This window comes from Schistocerca cancellata, chromosome 4 (genome assembly GCF_023864275.1).
Source record: "Schistocerca cancellata isolate TAMUIC-IGC-003103 chromosome 4, iqSchCanc2.1, whole genome shotgun sequence".
Taxonomy (NCBI): Eukaryota; Metazoa; Arthropoda; class Insecta; order Orthoptera; family Acrididae; genus Schistocerca; species Schistocerca cancellata.
In genome coordinates, this window is record NC_064629.1 from 65,350,583 (window position 1) to 65,373,183 (window position 22,601).

The following is a 22,601-nucleotide window of genomic DNA, read 5'->3' on the forward strand; positions in this document are numbered from 1 at the left end:
TACCAGGACAAGTAAGTCTGTGACTTTTCTCTTTCCCTCAGCAGATGTGGACGTGTTACACATCTGAACTGAAACCATCATAGAATGGGAACAGTATGTTTCTGGGCATGGGTTCCCATTCAGAATATTATGTACTCACTCCCCTCTACAAGTCCTAGAAGTTTTAATGGGAACTTCTAAACAAGAAACACATCATACTGTGAAATAAAAACAAAAAATAGCAAAAGTAAAGGTAGTCTGAAAGTACACATCTGTGAAATCAATACACTGCTGCTTCACCCTTTGTGGTGTAACATGCTTGTATCATGCTTGGGATGCTTTTCTCAAGTTGGAGGAAGTATTGCTGCTTAACTCAACTCCTCTCATTCGTGGAAGGCCTCTTCCAATCATCTAGTATGCGAAGAGCGTTCCTGCATCTACATAAAATGCAAATTTCAACTTGTCCCCAGCATGGTCAATTGGATTCATGTCAGCAGGTATCACAGTCTTTTCCATTTGATAGATTCAAGTCTCCTGGAGGAAGGTGTTCATGAGGTGGTCAAGGTATGCTCATTTACTACCATCTTGAAAGATGAATCTATCATGGAAATGTTGATTGCAGGCTGGGTATTAGGTTGGAGAATCTTGTTCAGGTACTACACAGCCCACAAATCACCCTTGATGATGATGAAATGCACCTGACATCTGTACAAGATACTGGCCCAAAACATGACTAACATATTTTCCTACTGAACCCATAGAACTGAATGATTGAGATATGTATTTGTACCTGACCAACTCTATATTCTTCTGCTATGATCAACAGATGTGAGAGAAATCCTGCATTTGTTGGTGAAGAGAACCTTACATCATTGATCTAGATTTCACTTCAAATGTTCCCTTTCATATCTTCTTTGTATATAATTGTGCTGGGAGATTTGTATTACTTTTGGTAATGAAGGTCTGTAGGCCAAATTAATCATTTGTTGATAGAGCATACTGAATGAGTTGACACAGTCCTCCCTGTTACATTATAATTCTGCTACATTCTTCCTGGGGTGCCTATGAACCCCAATTTGTATGTGGTGATCATCAGCTAGTATTGTCAACTGCCGGTGACTACTGTGAGACAGATCTTCAATGTTTTGTTGTTAGCAATAGTGGCCGAATGTTTGAAAGAGGTCACTGTAATGTATATCAATTCAGCAGGTGACTTCTTGTGCTGCCAACCTTTCTTGCCATAAAGTGACAATGCACTCATGGTCTAAGTTTGAAATGACACTTTAAGCCATGTTGGTAGACTGAACTGGGTACAGAACTTATATTCTCCCACTCATGACTGACACTGACAACATAAGTTTATATTTACCTCCATTACACACGTGCCTGTACATGGGAAATTCCTGTGGTGAAAAGTGTATTGAGAAAGAGGTTTTTAATGTTAAAAAAACACAAACTATATATGTCATGAAGTGATGCAGATAATTTTCAAACATGTGCATTTTCAACTTCTCGCGGCGTAATGAATACTCCATTAAATTTCGGGCATGCAGCCGCGCAAATAAAATTTCTTCTACTGATATTTCGGCCGCGTATCGTCCGGCCATCTTCAGAGCGAGTCACAAGACTGATGACAAGGTGCCAAGCGCGGCCTTATATGCTCCACCGCGGCGGTACTGCGCATGCGGGTCACAGATGCTGCGCCGCCTGTGGCGAAAGCGTACGGACGTTCGATGTGCTTATCGATGTTTGATCGGCGGCGATGACACGGTGACGACTTCTCTGCAATTTAATTAGTCCAAGAGCTGGATTCCATGCTTTGTCCAAATTGAAACCTTTATCTCTGTTTATTAAATTGTTGGCTAATCGAATTTCTATGGCTTCCTTGAATACAGAATCCCAAAAAGAAGAGGTAGATGTTAAAATCTTCACATCACTGTAATTCATGGAATGACCCGTATCAATACAGTGTTCGGCCACAGCTGACTTGTCTGGTTGTAATAGGCGTGTGTATCTTCGGTGCTCCACGCACCTTTCATGAACGGTGCGTGTTGTTTGACCTATGTATGACTGCTCACAATTTCCGCAAGGAATCTGGTACACACCCGCCTTACGAAGCAATAAATCGTCCTTTACAGAGCCGAGTAAAGCCGCAATCTTCGTGGGGGGCCGGAAGATCACCTTAACACAGTGTTTCTCTAGAATACGGCCTATCTTTGAAGAAAGAGCACCCACATAAGGCAGAAACGCCCTAGATCTGAAGAAATTACTATCCTCTTCCGCATCGTATACCTTCTTTTTAGGTTTTACATCGAATGCTCTACGAATTTGTTGCGGAGAATATCCATTCGATTTAAAAATACTCTTGAGGTATGTTAGCTCTCCTTGTAAATTGTCTTCATCGGATACACAGTGCGCCCGATGCACTAAGGTCTTAAGGACACCCATGCTCTGAGAAGGGTGATGGCAGCTACTGGCATGAAGGTATAGATTTGTATGCGTTGGTTTCCGATGTACGGCATGTCCTAATGTGCCATCACTTTTACGGCGAACGACAACATCCAGAAAGGGGAGGCACCCGTCTTTTTCTATTTCCATGGTAAATTTAATGCTAGCATGGATAGAATTCAAATGCTGAAGAAATCGATGTAATTCATCCATACCATGGGGCCATACCACGAATGTGTTCAATGGCACTGATGAAAGATGATATCGGCAAAGTCTTGGGAGTAGGGGCAAAATTTAGCCCTTTACTTAAGACCCACGGTCTTCTGGAGGTACGTGGACGACACATTCGTGGTATGGCCCCATGGTATGGATGAATTACATCGATTTCTTCAGCATTTGAATTCTATCCATGCTAGCATTAAATTTACCATGGAAATAGAAAAAGACGGGTGCCTCCCCTTTCTGGATGTTGTCGTTCGCCGTAAAAGTGATGGCACATTAGGACATGCCGTACATCGGAAACCAACGCATACAAATCTATACCTTCATGCCAGTAGCTGCCATCACCCTTCTCAGAGCATGGGTGTCCTTAAGACCTTAGTGCATCGGGCGCACTGTGTATCCGATGAAGACAATTTACAAGGAGAGCTAACATACCTCAAGAGTATTTTTAAATCGAATGGATATTCTCCGCAACAAATTCGTAGAGCATTCGATGTAAAACCTAAAAAGAAGGTATACGATGCGGAAGAGGATAGTAATTTCTTCAGATCTAGGGCGTTTCTGCCTTATGTGGGTGCTCTTTCTTCAAAGATAGGCCGTATTCTAGAGAAACACTGTGTTAAGGTGATCTTCCGGCCCCCCACGAAGATTGCGGCTTTACTCGGCTCTGTAAAGGACGATTTATTGCTTCGTAAGGCGGGTGTGTACCAGATTCCTTGCGGAAATTGTGAGCAGTCATACATAGGTCAAACAACACGCACCGTTCATGAAAGGTGCGTGGAGCACCGAAGATACACACGCCTATTACAACCAGACAAGTCAGCTGTGGCCGAACACTGTATTGATACGGGTCATTCCATGAATTACAGTGATGTGAAGATTTTAACATCTACCTCTTCTTTTTGGGATTCTGTATTCAAGGAAGCCATAGAAATTCGATTAGCCAACAATTTAATAAACAGAGATAAAGGTTTCAATTTGGACAAAGCATGGAATCCGGCTCTTGGACTAATTAAATTGCAGAGAAGTCGTCACCGTGTCATCGCCGCCGATCAAACATCGATAAGCACATCGAACGTCCGTACGCTTTCGCCACAGGCGGCGCAGCATCTGTGACCCGCATGCGCAGTACCGCCGCGGTGGAGCATATAAGGCCGCGCTTGGCACCTTGTCATCAGTCTTGTGACTCGCTCTGAAGATGGCCGGACGATACGCGGCCGAAATATCAGTAGAAGAAATTTTATTTGCGCGGCTGCATGCCCGAAATTTAATGGAGTAATTTTCAAACAGTTTATGTTTTCTTGTGTGTGTGTGTGTGTGTGTGTGTGTGGGTGGGTGGGTGGGTGCGTGTTTGTCAGAGAAAGAGAGAGAGAGAGAGAGAGAGAGAGAGAGAGAGAGAGAGAGAGAGAGAGAGAGAGAGAGAGAGGGAGGGAGGGAGAGAGAGAGAAGCATTGTTGTGTTCAAACAAACCTTCAGTTTCATGACTGCTTTAACTTTTAGTTGTTAAATTGTATACAATGATCTGTTGCATGTACAGAATTACTCAAGAGAAGACATAGACACAAACATCAGATAAGCAGTTTTAAAGAAAGCATAATACAACCATGTAAATGTAGCAGTTTACAAAACATAAGAATACAAGTAGATAGCCCAAAATTTTTTGGTTTTGCAGGGGGTGGACAGAAATATGGAAACATCATGAGAAATGCATGCTTGAATGTAAACACAGATGCCTGCCCCCATGCATTGTTCTCTATGTGTTACAAGTGTCAGCTGTGGTCAGAACAGTGTTCTGTGTAGTTGTGAGTCCGTTATGTCAGAGCTCAGTGCATTTGAATCTGAGCACATTGTTGGTGCTCATATGGTGGGTGCTTCTGTAATGAAAACAGAAAAAGTGTTTGATGCTTCAAGAGGCACACTATGAAACATACAGGGAAAGCAAAAAATGTCATCTGCTAAGTCACAACTCAGATGACAGTGTGTATTTAGTGATCATGATGGATGGTCATTCATGAGGATTGTGATGAAAAATAAGAGGACAACAGCTCAAAAAGTCACTGCAGAAGTGAATGTCACTATCGCAAACCCTGTCAGCAACAAAACAACATGAAGGAAGATCCAGAAGTTGAGAACTGCAGGAGGAGCTGGAGTTTCAAAACTACTCATCACTGATGCAAATGCCCATGAAAGGTAAACATAGTGCCAAAGCCATAATACCTGGGCAATTGGGCAAAGGAAGAATGTCATTTGGTCTTGTTGCACACTGACAACTTCTGGTATCCCAAGAGTGAAAGACGGTGGGGGTTTGGTGAAGATTTGGGCAACCATATCACAGTATTTCATGGGCCCCCATGGTTACTCTGCACTATCACTTACTGCCAAGGATTATGTGACTACTTTGGCTCAACAGATCCATCCTATAGCACAATGTTTGTTCCCTGGTGGTGATGCTGTGTTCCAAGCTGACAGGGCCCTTGATCACGAAGCTCACATTATCGAGGACTGGTTTTGTGAGCACAAGGACGAATTTTTGCATCACCTCTGGTCACCACAATCACCATATCTCAATATTATTGAGCATTTGTGGTCAGCTTTGGGGAGAGGGGTACACAATCACCATACACCTTTGTCATCGTTAGTTGGACTTGCCACCATTTTGTAGGAAGAATGATATAAGATTCCCTTGAAAACCGTATAGAACCTGTACTTATCTATTCTGAGATGACTGGAAGCTGTTTTGAATGATAAGTTTCCTGCACTATATTAAGCATGGTAATATATTGTGTTTTTGGTGTTTCCATATTTTTGTCCACCCCCTGTAAGTTCAACTGTTTTTGATGTGTGTGTGAAAGCTGATTTAGGTCACCGAAATGACAAAAACTGAACTACTATGCATACCTCCATTCATTATACGGGAAATGATATTGTACAATAATTCTGCACTTACATAAAGTATTTGTTGTACAAAAATAGCTAATAGAAATAATGTATGATTTACACTCTCAGAAATAGTATAGATAAATATTTGAGCAACTAGGGTACTAAAAATTGCTTCCTATTGTGCTTTTTATGAAGCTTTTTGCTAAAAAAAAATGGCTCTAAGCAGTATGGAACTTAACATCTGAGGTCATCAGTCCCCTAGACTTAGAACTACTTAAACCTAACTAACCTAAGGACATTACACACATCCATGCCCTGAGGCAGGATTCAAACCTGCGACCGTAGCAGCAGCATTGATCTGGACTGAAGCATCTAGAACCACTCAGCCACAGCGGCCGGCTTTTGCTATCAACAGGCCATATTTTGAAAATAGTAACATTTACAAACAGGAATTATGACAGTCTTTGCTACAACTTAAATTGCAGTGGCAACAAAAGAAGGAAGTTATAGATACGTCAAAATACAGGATCACCTCCACATTGAATTAATGGATGTAAACGGGTTCATTAAGAATGAAAAGAAATAAATTTTGTTTTAGAACTCTGAATGTAACAAAACTGCAAGTGAGTTAATGGCCAGTGTGTAGCCATGTATTTCTTGAGGGAATGCATTATTTTTGCAAATCCATTTAAGTGTTCTAGTTATATCATTGTTTGTACTTCTTGTGCATGTTGTATGCCAAATTTAATGCAATGAACTCGCATTTAGGAGGAATGGCATTCTACCCTGCCCTCCCATCCTGACTGAAGTCTTCCATGGTTTTCCCAAGTTGCTAGGGTGAATGTTGGTATGGTTGCATTAATGCCATGGCCAACTTTCTGACCTATCCTTGGTCTACTGCTATCCTACTTTGTACATGTCTTATCCACGTAATATTTTTTCTGTAATATGTCTGACATGCCCTATACTGTTGTGCTGAATGATCTAAGGAAGAATAAATAAATACCAAAAAATGATCTCCATCACAGAAAGAAGTCATGAATGTAACCCATGGAAAATGGAGATAATGAATCAAAAATGTTATAAATAACAGGGTCACTTTAATGTTCAGCTCTTCTGTTAAAGAAATTAATTACAGTCAAATTGCAATGATCTGTTATTACTTGTACACCTGAAATGAGTAAGTAGTATAGTTAGTGCATAGTACCTGAATCTGCTTCGAGTGATCGTCTGTTACTCTGAATCCTACGTGATCTTCTGCGCAGATCTTCACTCTGCTTCACATCTTTTTCTGTATCTTGCAGCCAGGCTTCAACATTCTGACGCCAGGATCTTTAACAATGAATAAAAGCATGAGTATTTTGTAACTGTGCAGAAAATATTTTTTAATGGTAGAAACATCAGTATTGTATCTTCCTGGATGTTATCTGATGTTTCTGTTTCTAGTAGCACTGAATGAAATACCAGCTTTGAGAAGACTACTGACCAAAGCTTCATAGCAATAATAGGACAAATGAAGAAAGGTAAAAACAACTACCTACCTCTGAAGATGAGAGATTTGTGTCCTATAACTTTTTTGAGGTAATTCTACTTTGTTATAATATGTATAAATATTACAAAGAAAATAATTAGAATTATGTATGGGGTATAAATGTATGAATCATGCAGTATTGATGAAGACAATGATGAATTTTAACAAAATGTTTTGAGTGAAATTTGTCATGAACAGTCTATTTCAATTTGAAAATGACAGTGACATTCACAAATACAGATAGTAGTATAAATTATTTTTACTATCTGTCACTAATTACCTAAGGAAGTGAAATATATAACAGACAGCAGAAAAATAATTAAAGACACTTTGAAGTTATTTGTACTAATTAACTCCTGCAGTATCACTGACAGTTTCTTGAATAGAAGTAAATAACTAGCCACTCATCTATAAATGGCCAGTGTAGACCTTTATGAATACTGGTAGGCTATGTGTCCAATTGAGAATACGGCCATCTCTGTGAGTGTGCTCAGTAGAAAAATGCAAGTTAATAAGCTGGCCTATGTTGTTCCATTTCTCATTTATGTGCATAAATACTACCCAGGGAACCAACAATATGATTATTGCTACTCATTCTGTTGTTTGTATTTCATCATAACAACAAACTCAGATAAAGTTAATGGATCCATGAAATTATTTATATACACTCAAGATGTTGAAATTATAAACAGTGTGTTTATATTATTACTGACATTATTTAGTAAAAAGATGACATAGCTATTACTGTGCTCAGATAAACTTATATGCTCCAACTAAGTAGACAGTTGTAATCTCATTTCCAGAACAGATGTATGATGCCTTCAAATTATGCTGACAATTGGTCACTTATTTATCAGTTATATGACTAACTGGGTGTGGATATGCACGAGGAGAAAAAAAAAGTATTTTTGTTTAGCTCCCATCATGACCCTGATATATATTCAAGTGTGTGATAGCACACATGTGAACCACATCCCAAATCCATCCATCCCTCACTCCACTCACACACCTATACAGTTACATTGCCCCAGTGGACTTCATTGTGCCTTGTGTCAGCACTGCACCTCTACGGGGGTGAGGGGTTGTGCTGGGTGGAGTGGACAAAGGACAAAGCAGATGATCAGTGGAAGAGAAATTCGAGTAGGGTCTGTAGGGAGAGGCAGGTGCCAGGTGCACAGGATAGGAACGTGACACTGGTGAGCTTGTTTTTTCTGCAGTCAAAGGAAGTTGTGCACAGCACCTGAAGAAACAGAGAAGTGGATTGAGAGGGTGAGATTTACTGCTTTAGTCTCTTATTCATCTCAGTTGGTGTCACATTCCTATACCTCAATATCTCTCATGCCCATGACCTAGCCACTATTGAATGCTACCTCTCCCAAGTTCCTTCTGTCTCCAAACTCACCACCTCACTCCATACACACCTAATTAACTACATCGTCACACATAACTACTTCTTCTTCGAGGGGAAGAACCACATGGCATCATCCTATGACAATCTGTCTATGGCCCATTTAGAGGAAACCTTCCTAGCTACCTAAAATCCCAAATCCCTTGACTGATTTAGGTTCATTGGTGGCATCTTCAGGATATGGACACAGGATCAAGATACACTCTCTGCATTCCTCCACAGCCTCAACTTTTTTCTCCCATTTGCTTCAACTGGTCCTCCTCAACCCTTCCTGGATTTTAATCTCCACAGCTCTGATGACTCCAGTCCAAACCAATGACCATATCAAGTCCATTAACCATTAACAATTCCATCATTTTGATAATTGCCATCCATTTAACATCAAAAAGTCACTCCCATATGGTGTGGCCATCCATGGATGGTGCATCTACAATGACAACATTAGCTCCCTGCCACTTTCCAAATCTATTCCACATGAGATTTCCCATTTGATATGCACACATGCCTCTAATCCCTCAATCAGTCACAGGAATCAGCTTCATGACCCAGTCTCATTCCACACTGGAACAACTGAATCATATCTTTTGCCAAGGCTTCAACTATTTATCATTGTGACCAGAAAAGAAGAGCATCTTACCTACAATCCTTTCCACCCATCCCAAAGTGGCATTCTACTGCCCATCCAATCTAGACAACATCCTAGTCCATTCTTACATCACACTTACTCCCAGTCCTTTGCCCTTGTGGAAGACACAGATGTTGTACATCCAAATACACTGTAACTTCGTTGCATGAACACATATTTGCAATTATCCCATGATTTTCAGCTTACACTAATCATTCTATAATGCAACTGGGAATAATAATTGACATACAGAATAACATATGTTAATGGAATTTCATAAGATGAGGAAACAATATGGCTATCATGTAAACAAACACAACTTTTATAGTATTCAGTACACACTGGAGCACTTTATTTGTATAAAGTGAGGAAGGTTAGGGATTGTGGTCAATATATTGTAGTAATTAGAATGGTAACTTGTTTGTGATGAAATCTTTCATATTTGTGTAATAACTGTTAAAGGGAATTATTATATGAAATTTATCAAAGAAACCCTTTTTGCTTTACAAAACAATTTACTTATAATCTCTTATTTATTCTTGCTGAATATGCTGTCACATTTAAATTAACTTAAGCAATGTTGTTCTCATTGTAAATTATGAAAAATTGTGTTTGTAACTATATAAAAGTAATTACACATTGGAATGAATGTATATAAGGGTCATTGTTAGGCCAAAGTAGTTAATGCAAGTCATTTGGAGTTCAAGGGAGTACCAGTCAGTGCTGTTGTGAGTTGTAAGTCAGCAATTATTGGAAGAGACCTTATGTAACATGGATGTCAACATTTATTGCAAAAGTGTAAAACCTGTTCCACATCATTTGTACAATTAACAAATATAAAACCAAGGAGTTTCAATGCAAAACAGGCTGAAGAAGTGACACAAATCAAAATCATCGGCTACAATGACCTATTCAAGCTAAGTGTTTATGAACTCCTGCTTCAAAACACTTAAGACATTGCAAAAGTCTCATTTAATTACTTGTGAGAAATGCAATTTGGGACCAAAAATTTATTGTGACACTTTCTGTAAATACATTGCCGGAAAAAAGTTAGTACACCTGGAAAAATGACATCGATTCTGATCCGAAGATAGCATATGCCACCCGAGAGATAGTAAGTGTACTGATAATGGTTTCAATATCATCTGCCAACAGATAGCTTAATGGAATAGCTACCAGAGTGTCATCTGTGTCTGTTGTTTAACAGGGATTACTCACAGCCAGATGGCTCAGTGTGGTACAAATGTATAAAGGAAGTAGGTAACCATGCTAGAGGGATGCACTCGTGCTTCCTACAGCCAGCTGAGTGAGTTTGTAAGGGGTCAAATTGTGGCCTGCCAAGTGGCAAGACAGTCCTTCCAGAGAATTGCCACACAAGTTGGACACGTGTCAGTTGTGCAATGGTGCTGGTATCAGTGGTCACATGGACATTATTACATTCGTAGATGAGATTGTGGACGTCCACACAGCACACATGCCCGACAGGCTCGTCGTATTGTAAGGGAAGCAGTGGCAGAGCACACAGCTACTACAGCACAGGTACGAGGGCATGCAGGCCTAGATGTGTCAATGCAAACTGATGTGAACCAGTTATTAGCAGTCGAATTATGGGCACACACATCTCTAGCCCATCTTCCACTCATGCCACAGCATCAACATTTGTGGTTCAGCTGGTGCTGTCACAAGATCACTTGGAAGATGGAATGGTGCACTGTGGTCTACAGAAACAAGATTCTGCCTGCATGCAAGTAATGGTCCTTTGCTCATACAGTGTAGACCTGTCTCGTAGAGTGCATTAATCCAAGACACACTGACCTCACCCCAGGCCTTATGGTGTGAGTGCAATAAGCTACAGCTCTAGTTCACCTTTGATATTTCTGGAGGGGACGCTAACCAGTGGTATATATATGTATGCAGAATGTTGTTAGACCTGTTCTTTTGTCATTCTTGCAACAGGAAGGTGATGTGATGTTCCAACAGGATTATGCTTGCTGACACACTGCCTGTGAAACTTATTGTGCTCTGCAAGATGTGCAGCAACTTCTCTGGCCAAAACACTCACTGGACTTGTCTCGAATAGGGCACGTATTGGATCTGATAGGCGAGAAGTGACTTGTGTGACTTGTCAACAAACAACTCTTACAGAACTACATGAACACGTTGAGCAGGTGTGGAATGACATATCCCAGGACAGTGTTCACCACCTGTATGATCGACTGGATGCCAGAGCCTGTGCCTGTGTTGCTGCCCACGGAGGTACACCACATACTTGTATGGGTGTTTCACCATGGGTAATACCTGGTACCTCTGAACAGCATGTGCTATTGATCTGTAAATGCAATCATTTCATGTACTCCATATGCACTGTTGCAACAATAAATCTTGAGTGATCTGGAAACCTCTAAAAGGGTGTTCCATTTTTTTTCTGTCAATGTATATACAGAACAGGAGCATTACAACATCCATCCAGCACATTCCACTCCAGTCTCATAACAGGCTTATCCTGAGGCAGTGCCACCTGTGAAAACAATTATGTCATACACCAAGGCTGCTGTAATTTCTTCATAGGATTTTATTTGGGCACCAGTCAGCTGCTGTGTCGGGTAGCCGCATGGTCTAAGGCATCTTGCCCCCATCGGAGGTTTGAGTCCTCCCTCAGGCACGGGTGTGTGTGTCCTCCATAAGTTAGTTTAAGTTAGACTAAGTAGTGTGTAAGCTTAGAGACTGATGACCTCAACAGTTTCATCCCAAATTTCCAAAAAAGCAGTCAGCTGCCTACCTGAACAAATGGCAATTGATGAAGTGTTTGAGATCAGAGTTAACCACCTAGTGACAGGATATACTGCTGTGATCAATGTGTGCGATTTCATAGCTGCTTCACAACCTGTACCATCTTGATGCTACCCTACAAAACCAGATTCTCTGAATTACATAGATGAGAGTTGTCATTGCAACATATCCTCCAATCTCGTAATCCTCCTGTCTTCAATCTCCACTACTCCCTGCCCCATACCCTCTTCCACACCTGTTTCATGACCATAACTTCATTCTTCCTGTGCCCTCTTCCTCTATTCTGTCTTTTCCTCCCAATCCACTCCTCCATCTCATATGCGCTGCACACAATTCTCCTTACCTGTAACTCGAACGAGCTCACTATTGCCTAATTTGTAACCCACCCACTTGCTGCCTCTCCCTCCCAGCCATTAGCAAGCTTTCCCCCAATATTCCCTCCCACTCCTCACCTTCTTCTCCTATTGCACATTCCACCCAACAACCCATCACTTCAGTCGAGCTGCAGTGCTGGCACAATGTAGTAATTTGGAAGAATGTAACTGTGTAGATGGCAAAGTTCTCAGCCTGGTGAATATACTTATCGACACACCAAACAAATCTGTAACCGTGTAGTCAAATCAATTGTGCCCTAGAATAGAACTCTAAAGAAGTAATAAAAATAGGAGAATTGCAAATAATAGATGCCTGAAGTTTTAAATAACATCATTATAGAACTTTAAAACTGTTGAAGTATCACAGTATCTAGAAGCGACTGATTATCTCACCACAGAAATTCAATAAAGATGTGTTCAGCAATTCTGTATGTCACTGGAACAATGTATTAAAAGTGCTGGTAACTATTTTCTTTTCTGATTTGTTTTTAGTGACTGATGTCAACTATCATTTCACAATAAAGGAAAAAGTAACGTAAAGAGAGAAGTCATCTCAGTAGTTTTTTATTGTTGTTTATATATGAGCACATGATGTCAAAATTAATTGTTATTGATGCAGCAAAAAATAAATGCAACATCATGATATTAAAGCTCAAGTTTTTTGTGGGCAGTGGAACAGTTTCATCCCTTAAGGAATAACACTGTGTGCCTCTGTATTATTAACATTAGTGTCAAACTAGTGTTTCAAAGGTTTCTTTTTTTTCTGGCAGTGTATATACCTGCGCTATCTTGATACTACCCCACAACACCAGATTCTCTGAATTACATAGAAGAGAGTTGCTGTAGCAACACATCCTCCAATCTCGTAATCCTCCTGGCTTCAGTCTCCACTACTCCCTGCCCCTTACCCTCCTCCACACCCGTCTCATGACCTTAACTTCATTCTTCCTGTGCCCTCTTCCTCTATTCTGTCTCCCCCTCCCAATCCACTCCTCCATCTCTTTTACACTGCACACAACTCTTCTTCTGTGTAATCCGAATGCGCTCACTGTTGCTGCATTTGTAACCCACCCACTTGCTGCCTCTCCTTCCCAGCCGTAAGCAAGCTTCCCTCAACCTTCCCACCCACAACACCAGATTCCCTGAATTACATAGATGAGAGTTGTAGTAGCAATGCATCCTCCAATCTCGTAATCCTCCTGGCCTCAATCCCCACTACTACCTGCCCCATACCCTCCTCCACACCTGTTCCATAACATTAAATTTTGACCTTTTGAGCATAATTTTAGAAATTGTGGTGCAGCTTCCAGGTAGGTTAGATAGGACGCTGTGGTTAGGTTGAATGCACCATTGTTTGATATTGGGCCAAAACAGCTAAAACTGGTAATGAGATAGATATCTTGAAGTTTGCCATCCTGAACTTAAATAATGGCTGTTAAAGTGCTGTTATACATTACAAATAAATGAGAAGGTGTCTTTAGACAGATGTAAGGAACATAATAACATAGAATGGGGCAAGAATGCTATAAACAAGGAGGACTCATAAATAATGATGAAGGGAAATAGTTCCTAATATACTGAAATGAAATGAAATTCAAGTCAACAGAAGGTACCAGAATAAACATACCACAAATAAGAATAGTGACAGTCTTCAGTCTACAATTTGAAAAAAGAAAAATGGAAAGTGAGTGGTAAAGAAGTCTGAGAGGAGCCATAAAAGGCATATACATACATTATTGCCCAAAGTGAAGACTGTGATAGTTCATCATTATAAGATAAAATATATACATTTTATGCATACTTTATTACAATACAACTCATAATTTCATTAATAACAGAGGTGGATTGCCTACTGTGTGTGTCTGCGAATCTGCACCGTCAAAATCTTTATATTATGTTCAACATCTTTGTGATATCTATTGACAAAATGGTTAGTGTTTATAACAAAAGTCTTGTGACTTTCTTTTTTTGTACTTTTAGTTTAAAGACATCTAAATGGGAAAAATGTTGTTACTGAAATGAGTTGTATTCTTTTAACATGGATCCCCAACTTTTCCTAATGCTTGCTGCCAAAATTGTTGCAGTAAAAAATCACCAGTTGTGTTCATTTGCATTATAGTGTGGGATCACACTGAATGCTTATAAAAAAGGGTAATGAGTTTCATAACACTTTCTGCATTTGTATTATTTGTTGAAATTCCTTAGGTCAGTGCTCCAAAAACAAGGAGAGACAGTTAGGAATGAATATGCAAGGAGAGACCTGCAGGTAGCCTTGGCCATGGAGGAAAGAATGAGTGCTGCAATACTGAAGTGGTTAGGTCATGTAAAGCAAGTGCACCTGACTTAAACTCCACGTCAATATTTGCAGACATAGGTACCAGGAAAACAACTGACTGGGTGGCCTAGGAAGAGGGGGGCAGATGAGGTTAACAAAGATCCCAAGAGGAGGGGAGTAATATGGGATGCAGTGGAGAGAGAAAATATGTACCAGGACAGAAATCAATGGAGGCATACTGTTCACAAAGTTCGCACCCAACTAGCTGGAAGGAAGTTAAGATGAAGATGATGATGATGATGATGATTGTGATTGGTAAACAATTATGTGGAAATATCTTGCAATGAAGCATATCAGTTGTGTCATATTTAGCTGGTGGGAGTTGGCAACAAAATCAACTTAGAAATGCTCAAAAGCTACACGCTTAATAGTGTCTTAAAGTTGTATGAATTTTAGTCTTGCTACAATTATTACTGCTTTAAGATGTAGGTTGCTAGGTGCCTCTCTTCTGTGCTGCTATTCAACTCATCATTTTTTGACTTTAATGTAAAATTCAGTTGATAATTTGCTCTTGGACCCCGCAAATTACAGTGAAGTAATATGTCGGGCTGTAATAAATGGTCTGTGTGATCATGGTAGTCAAATGACAACCTTAAAATTTGCCAGAAAAAAAAAACAGGAAATGGTCACACCAAAGTTAAACATGTTAGAACAATAAATACTGAATATACTAGCTTGATTAGATACTGCTTACACCACAAGAAATGGGAGAATGTCTACCAGGCAGACACAATGCGAAGTTCAATTCATTCCTGAATGTATTTCTCAATCATTCTGAAGCCTGCTTCTCCAAAAGTCAGATTGAAATCAAACCAACTGGTAGTGAAAGGAAAGGGTTGTTAAGAACTGACATTAAAATATGATGTGCCAAAGAAACTGCAGAAAATCATAAAATTACTTAAAAGTTCCCAATCCTCTGGATACGATCGTGTATCAAGTAGGACTTTGAAATTATGTGCAGACTTAATCAGTCACATATTGTGCTATTTGTGTAACCAGTCAATGAAAACTGGTGTGTTTCCAGATAGACTAAAACATGCAATAGTAATGCCAATCCACAAAATGGAGCAAGGACTGTAATAGTCAACTATCAACCCATCTCTCTGCTGCCAGCACTTTCAAAGGCATTTGAGAGAATAGTGTATGATAGGACTTATAGCCATACTATACAAAATAGCTTATTGCCACCTATACAGTTTGTCTTTCATAAGAGATTCTTGACAGAGAGAGCCATATTCAGCATACCAGATATAATTCCACATGGTATCCAATGGGAATCTTTTGTGATCTTGCTAAGGCATTCACATGAAATGAAAAATATGGACTCTTCCTGATTTTGATTCATGAACCACTGATTTTGTTAATCTACTTTAATGATCTACCAATTACAATTAATGACAGAGAAAAAATAGACATGTTGACTGATGATACAAGTATCCTTATCAAAGGTTACAACTCCAGAATGTAGGATACAGCCTTGACAGTCACTAACCAAGTACACAAATGGTTCACAGCAAACAGCCTAATCCTAAATTTTCCAAAAAACTAATATATTACAGTTTCAGAGAGCAAATAAAAAACTTTAGGTTCCTGAACTAGATATTAAAAATCAAAAAATTCATGAAACCACATATACAAAATTCTTGAGCATCCAGATAGATAGTCAGCTAAAATTCTAACATGTGTGCCAAAAAAGGCCAAACACATCACTGTGTACAGAAAATTAGTAAGTCAAACAATAAAGTAAAAACTACATGTAACATCATAAAAAATGAGACAAATGGAAACATTAAATCCAAATCCACAGGAATACCACAGTTCTCTGGTGATGGTAGAGATGAGAATATTTAAAAAGTTGCAGTCTCAACTTTCAATATACTTTTTCTCACTATACCTGAAAAAACAGGGACTCATAATAAACGATTTCCCACAGAAGCCATAGAGCTACTTAATCACATGCAAATTACATGAAATGTAGCACTTCATTGCAAAAAAACAGAACTCCTAAAGAAAGATAAGATGGAAAGAAGAAACTGATCAGTTGGTCAAAAAGCTTAGGTCAGTGTGCTTCACACATAGAGCCATTTCTCACTTTGTTGGCAGAGATATAATGTTTTATACATCATGTACTCTGCTATGGTATAATGCTTTGAAAAAAATGCTGCAGGATTTCAAAAAGTCTTCAAACTCCAGAATTGAGCAGCGAGACTAATATATGGGGTATCTAACAGAACATCTTGCAGGGATCACTTCAAGTCTCTCAGGATATTTACTATTACAGGTCAATATACTATATACTCACTGATGATGTTAGTAGCCAATAACAGAGAATTGTTTTTGAAAAATCATGACATTCACAACTACAACACAAGACAGGTGAAAAATTTCCATCAGGGGTATGCATCTCTCTTGGAAGTACAGAGGGAAGCTACTGAGTCAGGTATAAAAGTATATGATGAGCTTTCAATCAGTATAAAAAAAGGAAATTAATAATGTACAGGTATTCAAAAGGAAAGTAAAAACATTCCTCATAGAACAGACTTTTTATAACATGAATGAATTCTTAGAGTTATAAGGCATCCTTTAGTGTAACAGTAGAGGAAACCACTTAGGTAAAAACAGAGTCATGAAAGAAAAACGTAGTATTTATGTCATGAAGACAAAATTTTGTATTATGATAAAATGTAAATTTGTTTATGTAGTTAGGATAAAAAAATCTGCTCTCAGGAGAAATTTTGTATGTTAATATGAAAAAAGTAAATTAATCTGATTATTTATTTATTTATTTAGCCATCCATAGACATTTTAAAATGTATGGATATTATATATGTCATTAGGGTAAAAATGTGAACTTTCATTTATTTTACTATTTTAATCATTCACTAAAATTTATGCCAGTAAACCACAGGTTTTAAGAAGTAATCAGTTGTTCTTAGGAAATAAGTAAAATAGTATATATGTGATATACGAAATGTTCATGTAATACCATATTATTTCACTTGACTTGTCCTATATTACTAATATTCTACTTCTCCAATATGTAATCAACAGGAACAAATAAAAATTCTAATTAGAACAAATCAAATTAAACTGCAGATATTTTAACGTATCTGTTGACCAACAACTGTTGCAATAGTGCCCTCATGCATCATACTTTCAGTCATATGGTACTGCAACCTTTTGTTATTAACAGTATTTCTATCATTAAAGAAACAAAACTGAAGAGTTTTTAATACATACTTAGGCTTTGTTTCTGCTTCTGTATTAGGCACAAGTGGTTTGCTCTCTACCAATGGTGAGGGAGAGCTGGGACGTTCTCGGTTTTCGCCAGAGAAGTCTGCACTTAGTAACTCCGGTCGTTTTCTTCCCCCTCCTCGTGCCCTTCGAGCCCATGATCGATCTGAAAAAATTGTAGGGTATTTTTATTGAAATAACAATGACAATTTACAGTTTACATAATCAAAGGAAAATTCAGTTAGGAAACTAATAGATTACGAGACTGGCCAATAACTCATTTATAATTTATTAAAATTTATATTTGCTGTATGCACAAAAATGGTTACTATAGAACTCTGTATTCATCTTAGCATAGAAAAAGGTGTATGTTATGACCAAAGAACTTAAGTTGATTGTCTCATTGTTTCTGTGCCTCTTGGTGTTTAGCCAGACTTATAAACCTAGATTTCTTACAATATTATGGAAAGGATAGATCGTCAGTCCCCATATAGCAGAGATGTTGGGTCACAGACAGGCAAAACCAAAAGGCTACTAAACACATAAGCTGTCAGCCAGAAGGTCTTTTTTTTGTACCTGTCTGTGACTCAATATCTCCCTGGTCAACAGCATCTATCCATTTCGTAATATTGTTGTTATTCCCTTCTGGATTTTGCATTGTTTGATTAGACCTACAATTCTGTAATTCCTTCCATGATGAACTAACAGAAAATTTACAGTAATCAACAATTGTGCTAATGGAAGCAATTATGCTTTATTTGAGATGAAAGATCCACTGAATGTAAAACAAAAATATTGTATTATAATGAACCATGTTATATTTCATGTCATTTTAAATTGATGCAAGTTGCAATATATTAATAGATCACCAAATGAAGGTGGATAATAGTCCCCCTGGCGCCTAGCCTCGCTCATAATTTACCTAAACTTCCCCATGATTTTCTTTCACGTGAGCCATCATGGCCAGATGCTCTGAGGAAGTCCATAAGGTTCGAGTCATCTTCTTCAGAGGGAACTCGGCTTCTCCTGCGCCGCAGGCTCCCATTTGGAGTAATATCTATAAGAGATAAATACTTTTACAAGCTGTAATTTATAAGGTAATAACATAAATCATCATACAATTTAAGGTTTTATGGTCAGTGTTCACTTAAGTTAAAATGTACAGGCTGAGAGGCCAACAGTAGTATACAAAACTAGTCCTTGACATTTTAACCTCCAAATTGGGAAACATCAACAGCAATAAATGCTTGAGGCACCCTCAGATTTATGGAGCTATAGAGAAGGCATCACCATTCATCATGTGATGCCAAAATACATGGCTGTCTCAGGCTGGCATCATCATTCTCAATTAAAAGTGAGTTGGCATAAGGTCAACATCTACATTTTATTTAACTTACCTCCCTCCTATTTTCTGTGAGAACTACCACAGTGTTTGTAAATCTCAATGACCTCTGTATACATGTGTGCATGATAATGAATTGTCTTTGATAAAATCCTAGTCTCACTGAATTCTATTTCATAGTTCCAGTCTTGGAAAACGTATTCTGCTATGGCCAATTTGTCAGTTTGTTCCAGGTGGCAATTCCTTTTATGTTTGGCTATGTCAGTGTTAACACATACTTTTGTAGTTCCAATGTATACTTGCCCACAACTACAAAGAATTTTATACCTCAGGTGTCACTAGTGGATGCCTTACATCTTTTACCATTCTCAGGAATTCTTTTCTTGGTGAGTCAGAAGATAATTTCAAACCCATACTTGGCCAAAACTGTCCCAGTGCAATCTGTAAGCTTGTTAATAATAGGAAGAAAAACTTTTTCAGTTTTTCTTCCTTAGTCCTGGCTTTTTCTCCTATTGGTCAGAGTGGTCAATCCAACTCCTTATGGCAGTAGCTATTTACAGTTATTGTTCACTTGATTTTTTTGCTAATTTGCAGCTTCTAACTTACCATCATCACTGTAACTTATTCTTTTAACAGAAATCAATATGAAGCTCAAATTCAATTCCAGATAATGTGGTTTATGAGAGGATTTACAACCGTTTCTTATGGCATGAAGGAACTGAAACTGGTACCCGATTCTGTTTGAGCAGAAGCACAGTCAAATTACAGAGTGAATTTAAAAGAAAACAAGTTGTTTTAACAGCACAATTACAATACTTATGTAGTGAGTGTTGTAGGAATAATATTTAATAGGCTTTTTATTACAACTGATTACCATAGAGATACGATATTGAGCAGCTGAGTCAACTGGTGTTACTTCAGTTTGCCATTTTATTGAAATTACTACAAAATTTTCACAAATTTGTAATTTAATGGGTAATAGTAAAAAAAATTGAGATCTTTGAGTTGTGACTAGCTGGAGCCCCTTTTCTGTAATACTGTGAGTGAATGAGTTACTGTTGCCATGTCCTGGTGTGGTTGATTGCTGCAGATGTTTTGACACGTAAGGTTGTTTATCACTGTAGCTTTGATGACATACTACCACGTCCACTTGATTTGTGTGCTATGCCTACTCTATGACCCCATTTTGTAGTTTGCTCTAAACCCATCAGATGACATTTCATTATAAACTATTTTGTTGCCAGTTCGATGTCAGCAGTTTCTCTCGACCTGCACAACACTTGGCAGGTTTTGCTGCAAATCTAATAGATCATATTTCAATGAATATCCTCTGATTTCTGCCAATTCTGTAGCTTTGCATTTTGCTGTGAGCCTATAGTACTGTTACAGACCGCAATAAATAGTGTAAAAATTGTACATAAATACTCCTCAAACTCTCACTGCTCACCTAAAACAAACTGAGAAATAGCAAACATTTCAGAAGTGTTCAGCTACCAGGGTGTGACAAGAGATGTGACAATGCAACACCTGAGGTGCAACTGCCAGGTCACACATGTAGCAGTCAAAAAGACAATTTGATCTACCTGGTGAGTAGCTGAAGCTTTCATCCTTGCCAATTCCAGATGGCTGCTCTCCTGCAGGTCCAGAAAATGAGCCCATTCGCCGCCGTGTTACCAATGGTGAGCTCGTGATTGAGATATCTTCTTCAGATGTGACAGTACCATTTTGCATTTTTCTGCCCTGGTAGCATGAAGATGAATTTCATGGTTATAACATATGTGGCTGAACTGTTACTATAAAATATCATAGTCTGTGTACTTCGAATTTCAGTGAAATAAGCAAGTGTCCTGAATTACTTGACAACAAAAGCTTACACCAAAGGCATTATATCAAAAAGTTTATATTGTGGCATTTACCTTCATATCCCTGTCGAGAGTTTTACTCTGTGTAAAACCAGATCGAATATCATACAACAGAGAATCCATTAGATTACTTTCTGACTCAGAGCCATTCTGACCAAACTGTCCACTCACTGCAAAGAGAGAAAAATGAGACTGAAATCACTGAAAATATTAATGTCTGTTTCATAAATGCTGTGGTTACTTAGGTGCAATAATTCTTTTATATGAAAATGTTTACTTTAAAAACACAGTCATTTAGCAAATGAAACGTAACACATAAATACAGAGTCTGCCAGAAAAATGTATACACTCTTTGTCAGGCTCTATCGAGGTATCAATATTGTCGTTCGATTTGAGTTGCGAGTGTGTTGTAGTATGGTTTTTGGCTCAACAGATGTTAGTACTTTTATCTCGGTATTGAGAAAACAAGATGGCTGGAGCATGCTTGACATTCGAGCAACAAAAATGTATTGTGAAGTGGTTTTTCAAGTTTGATAATGCCATTAAAGTGCGTCAGTGGAGGCAAGAGTTTGAAACAGAACTGCCAAACCACCTAACAATTAAACGCTTCATTAACAAGTTCGAATTGCATGGAATGATTTGTGATATTCACAAAGGAAGATCAGAAAGACAGCGTACAGCTACAAGTCCCGCTATGTCAGCTCTCATGTTGGGAACGTTTGTTAATCTTTCACAGAGGTCTGCTACGCAATGTGCACATGAAGTGGGGCTTAACAGTACAAGTGTATGAAGAATTCTGAAAGCTGCAAAGTGGAAAGTTTACATTCCACGATTACTGCACATGTTTAATGATGATGATTCTGATAGCCGAATGCAATTTTGCAAATGGCATCAGCAAATAGTAACTGATGACAAACAATTTGTGAAGAAGGTAGTGTGGGGTGACAAGGCACAATTTAAGCTTAATCGAACTGTGAATTGGCATAACTGTGTACTGGGCACCAGAAAACCTGCATGTTTATGTGGATAAAGTGGCAAATCTACAAGGAGTTCATGTGTGTGGACTATCATCAAGGGGCTTAGTAGGACCCTTTTTCTTTGATGCTACTGTAACTGTAGAAGGGTATCTGAAAATGCTACGCATATCAATTTTGCCAGGTATATGTGCACTTTATGGAGCTGATGAAGAAAGAGGTCTTCTACCAACAGGACGGAGTGCCACCACACTACCACCTAGCCATATGAGCTTTCCTGGATGACAATTTTCCAGGGAATTGGATTGGACTAAGAGGGCCCATTGAGTTTCCTCCACAGACACCAAATCTAACACCTATGGACTTTTACTTGTGGGAAACTGTGAAAGATAACGTCTATCGGTGTAAGCCACGCATGCTGGAGGAACTTCACCAGGAGAATACAGCGACATGTGTAGTGATCTTCACTGTAACATTGACTGATGTAGTTGTGGCAACCACTCATCATTGTATTATGTGTATAGCTGCCAACAGTGAACATTTTATACATTTAAAGTAACCATGTGTTAAACTGAAGATTGTACAACATATTTGATC

At 38.7% G+C, this 22,601-nt stretch overlaps 1 protein-coding gene across 1 annotated transcript in view; it reads right to left on the bottom strand.

Annotated features, from left to right (window-relative positions):
- The window catches only part of LOC126183342 (uncharacterized), a 907,422-nt gene that overhangs the window by 17,526 nt on the left and 867,295 nt on the right, over nt 1-22,601 (bottom strand). Inside the window, exons 17-21 of the mRNA XM_049925224.1 lie at nt 21,085-21,200; nt 20,752-20,908; nt 18,749-18,883; nt 17,833-17,992; nt 6,737-6,861 (exon numbers count right to left, since the gene is read on the bottom strand). Of these exons, the coding sequence (XP_049781181.1) occupies nt 6,737-6,861; nt 17,833-17,992; nt 18,749-18,883; nt 20,752-20,908; nt 21,085-21,200 (693 nt within the window). The remainder of the gene's footprint in view (nt 1-6,736; nt 6,862-17,832; nt 17,993-18,748; nt 18,884-20,751; nt 20,909-21,084; nt 21,201-22,601) is intronic.